At 40.9% G+C, this 12,247-nt stretch overlaps 1 protein-coding gene across 8 annotated transcripts in view; it reads right to left on the bottom strand.

Annotated features, from left to right (window-relative positions):
- Positions 1-12,247, bottom strand: part of ep300b (E1A binding protein p300 b) — a 33,264-nt gene that overhangs the window by 8,598 nt on the left and 12,419 nt on the right. For 3 of the 8 annotated variants that reach the window (XM_044100674.1, XM_044100678.1, XM_044100680.1), the window contains exons 11-21: positions 11,711-11,788; positions 11,454-11,539; positions 11,173-11,325; positions 9,677-10,195; positions 9,329-9,592; positions 9,048-9,240; positions 8,009-8,160; positions 4,807-5,046; positions 3,640-3,728; positions 2,461-2,571; positions 81-137 (exon numbers count right to left, since the gene is read on the bottom strand). In XM_044100674.1, the coding sequence (XP_043956609.1) occupies positions 81-137; positions 2,461-2,571; positions 3,640-3,728; positions 4,807-5,046; positions 8,009-8,160; positions 9,048-9,240; positions 9,329-9,592; positions 9,677-10,195; positions 11,173-11,325; positions 11,454-11,539; positions 11,711-11,788 (1,942 nt within the window). The remainder of the gene's footprint in view (positions 1-80; positions 138-2,460; positions 2,572-3,639; positions 3,729-4,806; positions 5,047-8,008; positions 8,161-9,047; positions 9,241-9,328; positions 9,593-9,676; positions 10,196-11,172; positions 11,326-11,453; positions 11,540-11,710; positions 11,789-12,247) is intronic. The other 5 variants (XM_044100675.1, XM_044100676.1, XM_044100677.1 and 2 more) reach the window with 5 other exon arrangements.

Genomic DNA, 12,247 nt, shown 5'->3' with positions numbered 1-12,247 from the left:
AGGCCCGCTGGACGTTCACACCGTCCAGAGTCAAATGACCACACTGGACAGAAAGGAGGAGGAGGAGGAGGAGCACTTACAGCTCAGGGTCGAGTGTGTCGTTCTTCTTTTTCTGGAACTGGTCTTTGTTGATGGACCTGTGGGGGGGAAAGGAAGGGGGATATATTTGATCCTCTGAAGATTGAGTCAAATTATTTGTAAAAGTTACATTTATTTTTCCAAGTCTGACATCCGGATTATTACAGAAAACAAAACTAAATCTTTAGTCCACCATATTTCACAAAAGAATTAAATAATTTCCGGGAAGCAGAAACGGTATTAAATGCACATTTATTTGTTTTTTTTGGGGTTTTTTTAGGAGACAAATATAATATCAATCATTTATGTGCATCACTTGAATGATCAAATAATGTCTTTTAAGTTGGGCTGATTTTCTTCAGTGTCGTCCAGTTAAGACAACTCTAACAATGTTACCTTTCTATATTATCAAGTGGGGCGGGGGGAGCAAAAATTGAGAAAGTGAAACATACAGAAACATACAAATAACTAAAAATGACTTGTTTTACTTTAAATGTGATGCCCATAGCAACGGTTTTGGTCACAATACAATAATCAGGCTTTTAAATGCTTTAAACATCACTGCAAGTAACTCACACAAATTCTCTTAAAATGTTCTTGCAAATGTTCTGTTTGATTTTTTTATCATTTTTTTTTTTTTTTTTCCCCTCAGCCCTGACAAAGATTCATTAAACCACTCGGCTCATCTGTGTTTCATTTGCATATCAATGAACAAAAAAAAAAAAAAAAAAAATAAAGGTCAGTACTTCACACTTGGGTATGTTTTATTATATAACAATTCAATCAATATACGACAATCTTCCATTGGTATTTTCTGACCGTTTCGCAGCCCCACAGTTACATTTAGCGGTGCACAGGGAAAACGTTTCCAGACCCGAACCTGGCATTTTTCAGGCAGAGCGATCAGAGGAGAGCGAAGTTTGAAAGTCTGATCTTGTTTTTACATTAAAAACAAAACGTCAGGAAGAGGACAAAAAGTGAAAAGGGGAATCGGAGCTGTTCTATATTGTCCTACCAGCATTTAGACTTCTGGGTCTTGGAACATGTTGGATTCGTTAAAAGCCTTCTGTGGTTGAATCAGGTGGTAAAGTATCGATGAGAGCCTCAAAATATGATAAACACCACAGGTTCAAGTATTTATACAATCCATTCGGATATCCACTCCGGTGCTAGCCTGCATTCTGCTCCTTAACAGATGTGCCAAACATTGTTTTAAAAAAACCATGAAAGCCTCATTTTAAATCAAACTAGTTGATGCTACTTTAGTTTTCTGTTTTTGCAACGCGTTTCCAAAAAGACGAATACATCTGTTCAGCTGGGGAGTGGCAACACTGAGCTATGCTTCGTACAGCCAAAGGAAATCCTTCGGGAACCTTTTGAAATGTCGGCGTACTTCACAGGAGTTACCAGAACATTCCTGCTCTTCAGAAGAAACCATTAAAGGAGTGACGTAGCCAATTTGATTGATTGTAAGCATTATTTTCGCAGCAATATTTGTCTTTTTTTATATGTCGTCACAGATTTAGAATTGCTATTTTTCCATAACCCCCCCCCCAAAATCCTTTTGTTTTAATCTGAAAATATTGTAAGAATGAAAGGATTAGTAGGGATCAAACAAATTGTGATTAATCAAACAAATCATGATTAATCGAATTAATCTCGATTACGTGATTATTGAAAAAAAATAATAAAATCATCGTCCACAAATTTAGTAATTGGTTAATCATTAACTGGAGTGTAAAGACTCTTAAAAAGTGTCATTTGCTGAAAGAAGAACAGTCAGAGGAGTAACTAATCCAAAACTGTACAGAAAAATTTACATGTTGGATTTAAGATGAAACCTTTGTAAATATATTCTAAAAAAAAAAAAAAAAACAGAACGAAAAGAAAGAAAAAACCTCCTATTGAGCACTTTTTCCCATCAAATTAATTAAGAACATAATGAACAGATTAGAACAGAACTTTTTTAGCTGTAGATTTTGCAACAAATGATCAGGATGTTTCTGCATTTTAGTCATTAAAATTATATTTTTTTTTTATGTAAAAAATTTTTATTGGTTTGATTATTTCGATATTCCAATACATTTTTAATATTGTGTAAAAATGCCTGGATGGCTAAATAAAAAATCTGCAGGATGTGCCAATATCCGATTAATCATCAATCAATCGATTGCTACAATGATCGTTAGCTGCATCCCTACAGAAGACGGACTGTGAAGTAGGACTTTGAAAAATCTGCTCACACGGTAAAAACCTGCAGACAACTCTGTACTTCTAGCGTATTATATAACTTGTGTGCAATCAAATCTGCCAACGCAGTCAGTCGGTTTTATTTGGGTCAGCTGCTACGGTTTGTGTGTTTAAAAGTGTGACGGTACTCACGTCTGAGGCTGGGAGGGGTCGTCCCCCAGGGAAACGCTGTCGCCTTGGATTTCGTTGAAACACTTCTCACAGAAGTGGTACCTGTCAGCAAGAAGCCCATATTTTGGTGAACTACACCGTTCGTCATCAGCACAGCCAATCACAGAGAAGGAGCGAAGAAGCAGCCACCAATCAGGGCAGGGCAGGCCGGGGGAGCGCGCACACACAGGTGAGGGCAAGGTGGATCATCGGCAGGTAGGTAGAGGCCAATCATGATGCGCAGTTTTTGTGTGGGCGGGCGGGTTTTGAGATTGCGCATTAATTTTGGAGTGGATGATTGGTCACACCAAAAGCAGGCCAACGCAGACATCACAAGCGTAAAAAGGGGAAAAAAAAAAAAAACAGGAAGGAGGGGGGAGAGAATGGAGATGGGGGAGAGGTCAAAATGAATTATTAAAAAAAAAGAAATAAGAAAGAAAAAGACGAAAAATAAGTTGTTACAGGTTGGACACAAAGACAGAGGTGGAGAGACAGAGGGGAAGGACAAAAAAAAAGAAAAAAAAACAACCAACAGAGGACAGAGAGCCAAGGCAAAGCAAAGATTAGCATCAGACATCCAGTGGTAAACAACAACAACAACAACAACATTACAGCAACATGAGAGAGCACTGGGAGCCGAGGGGCAGCAGAGCATCGAGGATACAAGGCTCCAAATATGAAAAGGTGAATGAAGAAAAAGATAAAGCAACAGCAAACCATCGTCCTTTATGGCCATTCATAAAGTGGGCGCCCTTTCTTCTGGTGGAGAAAACAAACGCACCCGGCTTCCAGGCAGAAAACACACCAGCCCTGGGCTGTTACGGTTTTAGCCAGCGGCAACAACGGCGCTGCTAATAATAAACCGGCGAAGGAGGGAGCCCACTTTATGAATGACATCATGAAAATGAAAAAAACAACAAAAAAAACTGTGAACTATGAAGATGGTGATGGTGCCACGGTAAATATTTGAAGCCACAAATCAATCTCTTCTGTGATTGCACTGACTGATGCGTCGCTGCAGGAAATATATTTAACGTGGGAAAACAAAATGCGACAGACTAGATGATCCCAGCAGCTTCTTTTTTTTTTTGTCTCTCAGAAATAAGCAAATAAAATACAATAAATGTTCTGAACGCGGATTTATCCTGAAAAGGGTCTCACCTGTTCTGGTAACTGAAATAAGACGCATCGCGTTGGATGGTGCATAATTGTTTTCCGTAGCAGCAAAGAGTTTGGGGAGAAAACTCGTACTGTGAAGGCGAAGAGACAAAGAAAACAAAAAGAGAAAGGTTAGAAAACGAACAAAATCAGACATTCTTTCCTCAAAAAATTTTTTTTTTAAATAAACCACAACGAGTCACACCTGTCCAACTCGTCAGCTGAGATGGACAGCACAAATGATGCTGGGGTCACTCAAGTTCTCCTTTCTGTTATTCTGCTCAGCGACAGAACGTTTTTCTATAGAAGTTAAATATGTCAACAAAATTTAGAAAGCTAAAATGATGTTATGATGACGTCGTTCATCACAAGAATTGCCACATTAGTAGCTTGTGAAAAACTACTTTTAGATCCTGCTGATGATGTTTATATTGCGGGCGATTTGATCAAATGCTAACGTTAGCAACTGGTTACATACAGGGTTTTCCCCAGTGCATCATAAGCCTGGCGGGCCACCAGGCGTTACTTCCACCCCCAATAGTCTTAGAATTGCTTTTTTTTTATTGAAGTTTTCTTTAAATGTTTGCCTTTTTTAAAGATTTTATAGTTGGTGTTAAGATATTAATCTTCCAGTAGCTCGCATCGACAAAGTGATACTTTCAAATTTTCTGTCAACTTTAAACATTTTTTAACTCAAAGACAACGGCAGGCCGCTGGATGAACGACTGCCGACCGCCCCAACCACCAGGATCAGCAAGTTTTCTGAGGGAAACCGTAACATCTTTCTGTAAATGAATGGCCTAACTAAAAGTGATTTTATTTTTTTGGCCTAAAACATTTTTTGGAAAGAAAAAGGTGGCGACTTTTTTTGTTGTTGTTGTTGCCAAAATTACTTTTGGAAAAAAAAAGACTTATGCCATTATTTTATGGAGTTGGTGATATGATGAGAGCATTGAGGCTGAAGTGAAGAAACCGGCCGGGATAGAATATCTGTCCATATCAAGAAAGTCATTAGTAGATTAAACAGAGACCATATGTTTAATCTGGTCTATGTCGATCTCCTTATTCCGGAATTTTTAGATCGCCATCCTTTCCAATCTACCAGTTAACAGATTCCCTTGCTTTCCTGAACCCTCCCCACCAGATAATACAAATACAAAACTGATTCACCTTCCTCCCACAGCAGTAGCCCAGCCCCTGCATAACAGGGTCGATCTCCGACTCAAACACCTCGGCCAGCTTGGAGCAGTACTTGTACACCCGCGACGTCTTTCGGTTGTACAGCCAGGCGTTGTTGAACATCAGCCAGATGTCCTCGATGTACTGCCACGGCTCCTCGTACTGCCCCGTGTCCAGCTTGCGCTTAATGGTCGAGAGGTCCATGGGGTTCTTGACGATGTCGAAGTAGTCCTGGATTGGGATGGTCGCCCACGTTAGAGGTCAGGTTGAAGAGTTGAGGAAAAAAAAAAAAGTTTAAAAAAGGAAGGGGAGGGGAGGGGGGAGAAGATGGGGAAAGAGGAGCCAGGCGTAAGTTGGGAGACGGAGGAGGACGAGGAGCGTCATCGTCGACGTCAGGGAGAGGCATTGCAGGCGGCCGACAGGACCAGAGTAGGGAGAGAAGAGGGTGCAGGGGGACAATGTTGTTGAGCGCTGCAAAGAAGAAGGTTCATGTGCAAACAGAGAGACATGACAACTTCTGCCCTCCAGCTCTCTGCTTTGCACCCAACACTTCCAATCTAACAGCCGGAAGACCAGTCAGCTGCTGGTAAAATCTACCCAAAGACGCAAGTAGATTTTACGAGCACGTCATCGGTCAAATCGCTACCAATTGGCGCTGAGCTATTGACTTAGACACACGGCTGAACAAAACCTCCATGATAAGCAACTGACCAGGGTGCAAAGCCATGAAAAAAAAAAAAAAGAAGAGCAACAGGCAGGACGGATCTACGGTTTTTGCTACAATGCCAGCTGCATGAGTGGTGATGAGGTGACAGCGGTGAGGACAACAGTGTTGAGGTGAAGCAAACGCGTCGGCGGCTGGAGGGTTCGCCGCTTCTCCTGAAAACGCATCGCTGTTCGACAGAGAAGCGAAGAGGAGGGCGAGCAGAAGAATAGGCTTTTTAAGTGCTCCAACAACGAAGAAAAGAGAGAGAAGAGGAAAAAAAGGACTAATAGGTGTGAGTTTCAAAGAGCAGGGTCCATTTCAGTGTCACTATGGCAACAAGAGATATGAAAAGACCCTCGTATTTGAATGGAGCCACTCACACAAACAAACAAGTGATGAATATTAGCAAGACAGCCTGCAGAGCCACACTCCAGTAGTTTGGCAAAAAGTAAACAAAATAATCGAGATATTTCAAGATATTTTCAAAACACGACATTTTGTGCGGGAATATTCATACAACCACAAACGTCAGTGAATTTTAATGGGATTTTATGTGATGGACTAACACAGAACTGGTAAGCGGACTGTAAACCATACATCGTTTTCACACTTAAGCATGTACAGTAACGGGTTTCTTTGCATTCAACTCCCAACTGACTACGTTGCAGAGCGGTGATCACAGCTAACTAAATCGTTAGTTGTGATCACAAACATTAGTTCCGCGAACGCTAATTCGCTACACCAACATGATATTTAGAGGAAGCTAAAGTTAAACTGCTATATCATCATGCTGTTTAGCAAAAGCTAATGCTAAACCGCTAAACCAGCATGGTATTTAGTGGATGCTAAAGCTAAACCAGCATGGTATTTAGTGGATGCTAAAGCTAAACCAGCATGGTATTTAGTGGATGCTAAAGCTAAACCAGCATGGTATTTAGTGGATGCTAAAGCTAAACCAGCATGGTATTTAGTGGATGCTAAAGCTATACCAGCATGGTATTTAGTGGATGCTAAAGCTATACCAGCATGGTATTTAGTGGATGCTAAAGCTAAACCAGCATGGTATTTAGTGGATGCTAAAGCTAAACCAGCATGGTATTTAGTGGATGCTAAACCTAAACCAGCATGGTATTTAGTGGATGCTAAAGCTATACCAGCATGGTATTTAGTGGATGCTAAACCTAAACCAGCATGGTATTTAGTGGATGCTAAAGCTATACCAGCATGGTATTTAGTGGATGCTAAAGCTAAACCAGCATGGTATTTAGTGGATGCTAAAGCTAAACCAGCATGGTATTTAGTGGATGCTAAAGCTAAACCGCTATACCAGCATGGTATTTAGTGGAAGCTAATACTAAAGAGCTATAGCAACATGGTACTTATAAGGAGCTAATGCTAAAAAACCAACTTCCTCTCAAATTATTTATCATTATTATTGTAGTAATTTAAAGACTACAACCAGTTTAATTTTGACATTATTATTTACACGTTCTATGATATCCTTGCCTGACCTGACCGTGTAGGTCAATGGTCGTGACTTAGTGGTAAACTTGCAGTCATCCTGTACCATTTGTGAAGATAGTCAATGATTAGTTGTTAGTTTGACACACATGCAAAGCTTTAAATACTGTTTTACATCTTAATCTAAAACTTCGCAGCTGTGCCCCTTGGTCTGAATTAAACTGAGATTAAATTATAGCCATGTAAGGGTATTAATACAAATAGTACTGAAAACAATGTATATTTTCTTCTCCACAATTAAAACCTACCAAAAAAAATCCATTGACGTTTGCGGTTGTAATGCTGCAACATGTGTAAAGTGTCAAAGGAAATGAATACTAATGCAAGACGTCGTAAAAGTTGAATCAATGACTTTGGAGGTCATGGGAGATGTGGTCTTGCTGATCTGCTACTTTGGTCTATTTTAGCCCCTCCCCCCCCAGCGCCTCCAACCTGAACACTGTTAAACCGCTGCTGGTGAGGAAATGCGTTAGAAAACTAGCAATGGTTTATGAGGATGGAATAAATTAATTTTTAAAAAAAGGTGTAAAAAAAATGAAGTCGGTAAATAAAAGCATCTGGCTCATGAACCGCAATTTTTTAAAAATTAATTCCACTTTATGTTTATTAAAATAAAGTGTGCAGCGATCCACAAATATAAAGGCTATTTAGATCTTTGAGTCAATGAAAGGCAAAACTGTAATGTAATAATTGTTCATAAGAGCCACTGCTTTGATTTACAAGCTTAACACACCAACCACACACACACACACACACAAGCCTAAATATCATTTTGTATGGTTTCAGCATGCAATAAAAAAAAAGCAAAACGACAAGCAGCAGCAAAAACACTAAAAAAAAAAAAAAAAAAAATGATTTTAAAAGCTATAGTAACTGTGGGGAGGAAAAAGAAAATTTACAAAAAAAAAGAAAAAAGGTATGCTTGGATGGAGTTGAAGCAAAATGGCAGCCAGTGCAGTCCCTTACCAGGTTAGTTTTGTTACTAGTTCGAATACGTACGGGTATTCCCAGTAACGGGGGGTCCACCGGCTGGCGGAAGGGAAGGGACTCAGGGTCCTGGCGGTATAATGCCTCCAAGGACGGCATCAAGGCCTGACGCAGCTCCTCCGGCTTAAAGACTGGAGGGGAAGGTGTGTGAAAAAACAAGAGAGACATCAGAACCATTTGAACGGAGATCTCTGCTGGTCAGAGTGCTCCAGGGGTCAACTGGTAGGGAAAATACAAACTGAATCTTTTATTTACACCCTCAATACATACAGAATAGAAAGCATAGAACCAGGGCTACAATGTAAATATGTGTAAAACAATACATTAAATAAACGCATTTTTAAATTGCTCCATCCTATTAAGCAGATTTATTTTGCTGGCGGGGGAGAAAAATCCCACTTTAGGAAACAATTGTTGGTACCTGTAACAATGCCTTTGAAATAAATGTGATAAAATTCAGAATGTACTTAAAAAAAAAATGCTTCAGAGTCCCTCAGATAATTTAATAAGTCAGATTACCATGACTGAGTCTCAGAACCAAAAACTCAGATGGGTTCAAACGATACATTTAACTCAAAATTTAAGACTTCTTAACACCCCCATGAATGAAATTTAAGGCCTGTACATAACAGAAATGTACAAAAGAAAATTGTATATTTTAAATAGCAGTGCTAAGATTTTATACCCAGAATGCACATAGCAACAGAAGTGAGCCAGTGGCGAAGACGAATGTCGTCCAACTAACCCAAGACAGACGCAAAAGAGAGAAAAAATAAAAATAAAAAATCGGCTAGCTAGCAAGGATTCATTAGCAGCTAGTTAGCAGTATAAGATATAAATCTTTAAAGTTTGGACTCTAACATTAGCTGAGCCAACAATCTGCCCTGTTCAAACCTAATTGAGACGTTAGGATAAACTGCTTAAACGTTTAGATTTGGGATTGAATGAGGAAAACTTCAAGAAGTCTAGTTAGTGTGTTCTAAATGAATTAAGCTCATCGCTTTGACATGCTGCTTACTTTTCTTCTTGCTCTGACTGCTGGCTGAGGAGCTGTTGGTGGCTGGTGACCCTGATCCCTGCTCATCTTCTTTGGGCTCCTTCTTCACCTCCGGCCTCTTGTCTTCGCTCGATGCTGCCGCCGACCCAGAAGACGTTGACGTGTCCATGGGCTCAGCTTTACGCGGGTCTCCTCGCGGCTTCTCGTCCTCAATCTGCGGGGACGATTAGGAGCGTGGGAATTTTTTCCATCATTGATATCCAACATTTATCGTGCATAGAGAGGAGTTTGGACAATCTTACCTCTGGTTTCTCTTCCTTCTTCACCTCAGACTGAGCCTTGTACATCTTCCCCTTGCTGTTTCCCTCAGTGTCGCCCCCTACATCATCTTCCTCCTCCTCCTCCTCCTCCTCCTCTTCTTCCTTTTCCACCTTTGCTTTGATGTTGTCCTGGCTCTGAGCGAGGCTCTCTGCGGAAGCGAGCTGGGAATTGTGGGCGGAGCTGCTTGCAATTGACGCCGGGGACGAAACTTGTCCTTCAGCTGTCAGGGAAGTCTTAGGAGAGGGCTGAGAAGAAGGAAACAGTTTAAGGATCACAAGTGCACCTTTGTCTATTCAATATTATTCGGGAAAAGTCGGAAGTGAACTCACTGGGGTCTGCGGCAGCGGTGGCACATGATCGTTCTGGGTCGGGACCGAGGAAATCTGAGCTGCCGGGGGCTCTGGAGATGCAACACCCCCAATTGTTTGCTGTGGAAACTGGTTGGGTTTTTCTGAGTTTGCCATTGGAATTGATGGAGCGGGATGCAGCATTTGCGACGTTTGTTGTTGCTGCTGCTGCTGATGTTGTTGTTGTTGTTGTTGTTGCGGGGTTGCCACTTGCGGTGTGTTCGGGGTCTGTGGCTGAGGCGTATGAGAGCGGGGCAGCGAAGGTGGCGTCTGATGTGGCTGCGGCGTCAAGCTGCGCGCCGGCGACGGAGAGTTTGTGCGGACGGGCGGGCAGTGAGGGAATGGGGAGGGCTGGGTGGAGGGTGGGTGGAGGTTGGGCAGCGGCCCCGGACCGTTGCCGTTGGAGGGACCAAAAGATCCCCCGGAGCACGGGACCGAGGAGGCGGACTGCGCCGCGGGGCTGCTGGCGGGGATGGATGGAGGCGTCGACATCTGGTTCTGCTGAAGTGGATCAGGCACAAAATGGATATTTCTGTATTAAAGGGGAAGTATTATGTGTTTTCTAGGCATGTAGTGTCATTTTCTAGCACAATCAAGTAACTATGTTCCCTCCAGCTGCTATAGAAATGCTCCCCTATATCAAATATGATTTCAAAGAAATTTGACTTTGATATTCAACACCTTGAAATTGGGCCTCTGCCTTCTAAAAACTCCTGCTTTTTCTAAAACTCAGGAAGTTTATAACAGCGCTCCTCCCTTCAACAGTGCTTTTTCCAGCATTTTACGGAGAATCAGCTCATATAATGAGCTCAGCTGATGCACAGTTCCACCATTTGCCAATTGATGCTGGCTAGTCTGAAGGAGCTGAGTGGGTGGAGAGGCTGAAGCTCGGAAACATGATACTGCTCCTTTAAAACTTTCCCAAAAAGAAGTTGTCACTTTCACCTCTTCTTGTTCTTAACGGCGATAAAGAGTTCGTTAAACTGCTGGTGTATAGTCAGCTTTAATGTCGATTTTTCAAGTTGTTCTTCTTATAATTTCACTTAGTCCCACTGACATAACACTAAAATACTAAAATACAACTAAAATACAAAATAAATTTAAATGAGACGGTGTCAATAACGATAATAAAGACATAAAAATTACATAAATACATATAAACATACCTCGCTGGCTGACCCTTCCCTTCGAGGTAGAAATGAGATAATTAAATAAATTCTTAACTTAAATGACCCTTACAGCCACTTGTGAAAGTTACGCTTTCATACAGCGTCTTCCTTTTCTTTGGTTCCCTAGCAACATGCTGGATTCCACTAATTTAACCTTTCAAAATAAGAGTCGTAATAACAAAAAATATAAATAATACAAATAAAACATGTTAATCAAAATAACGGCAGTAAAAGAAGTCAATGAAACAGGAAAACTGCAGATCACTTTCGAAGTTTAGGAGATAAACTCCAAGTGCGACTCTTTCTTACAGAAGGCACCGTAGCCTGCGCTCCAGGCTGGTTCATCCCAACAGGACCAGAACCGAGTCCAGGACTGGAGCCAGGAAACTGGCCTGGGGGAAGGTACTGGGTCTGAAGCTGTGAGGCACCAGGCTGACCCATACGTGTTGCTCCCATTCCCATCTGGAAACAAACAATCAAACAAACCAATCAGCAATGCATCAAATCCTTCATTTCCTTTAAGCAACACAAAGCGCTTTGGTTTTAATCCCCAAAAATGATGTGTGACATCATGAGAACCAAAGGCTAACCTGGTTCATTTGAGGGTTGTGAGGAAGAGGAGGCGTTGACCTCTGACCCATATTCTGCATCCCCATCTGAGGAAACTGAGTCATTCCTAAAAGCATCAAAAGGGAATTAGAATCGTTATTAAAATGCCATCATGTTACGATTGTACATGATCAGAATCTTCACCTAAAGTAAGTAGAAACCATTTACTTTTAATGACACCAAGTCAATGTAAGTTACTACGAGTTATGATTCAAGTTTTCGGGGAAAACGGACATACCCGGTGGGTTCTGCATCCTGTTGACCATCTGATTTGGACCAGCAGGTCTGATCATGGACGGGTCGGGATGAGGACCATCTGAAAGGAGGACAAAGTTCCAGAATAATCGAGCCCAAAAAAAGTGTTTTACTTCAGAACAGAAAACTCACAGGCGACCATGAAGGCATTTCTGGCAGGGATGTTTTTAAAAAACAAAACAAAACATAATAAGTCGTGTTTTACTGCAGTAGAAAAACCACATTTTGAATTAACAAAATCCCAAAAAAGTATAAAAAAAATCCACATATTTAGTTTGTACGTTTTCTGCAAGTAAAGAAAAAATGTTTGTGTGAACCTATAGAATATAAATTCATAGATATCTGCCCCGAAGAGAAAGTCTAATTAAATTAATCAATGAAACAAAATATAACAAAGAACCTTGGGTGCTTTTATTTTTAATAAGGCTAGGGGAACAGTAATAATGCCACCAATTTTGTAAAATGACAACGTGGACATTTATAATATCGTTTATAATAATAATAATGGAGAAAGTGCGTT

Source organism: Gambusia affinis, linkage group LG19 (genome assembly GCF_019740435.1).
Source record: "Gambusia affinis linkage group LG19, SWU_Gaff_1.0, whole genome shotgun sequence".
NCBI lineage: Eukaryota > Metazoa > Chordata > Actinopteri > Cyprinodontiformes > Poeciliidae > Gambusia > Gambusia affinis.
Note: the sequence above shows the minus strand (reverse complement) of the source record. Positions and strands in the feature narration are given on the sequence as shown.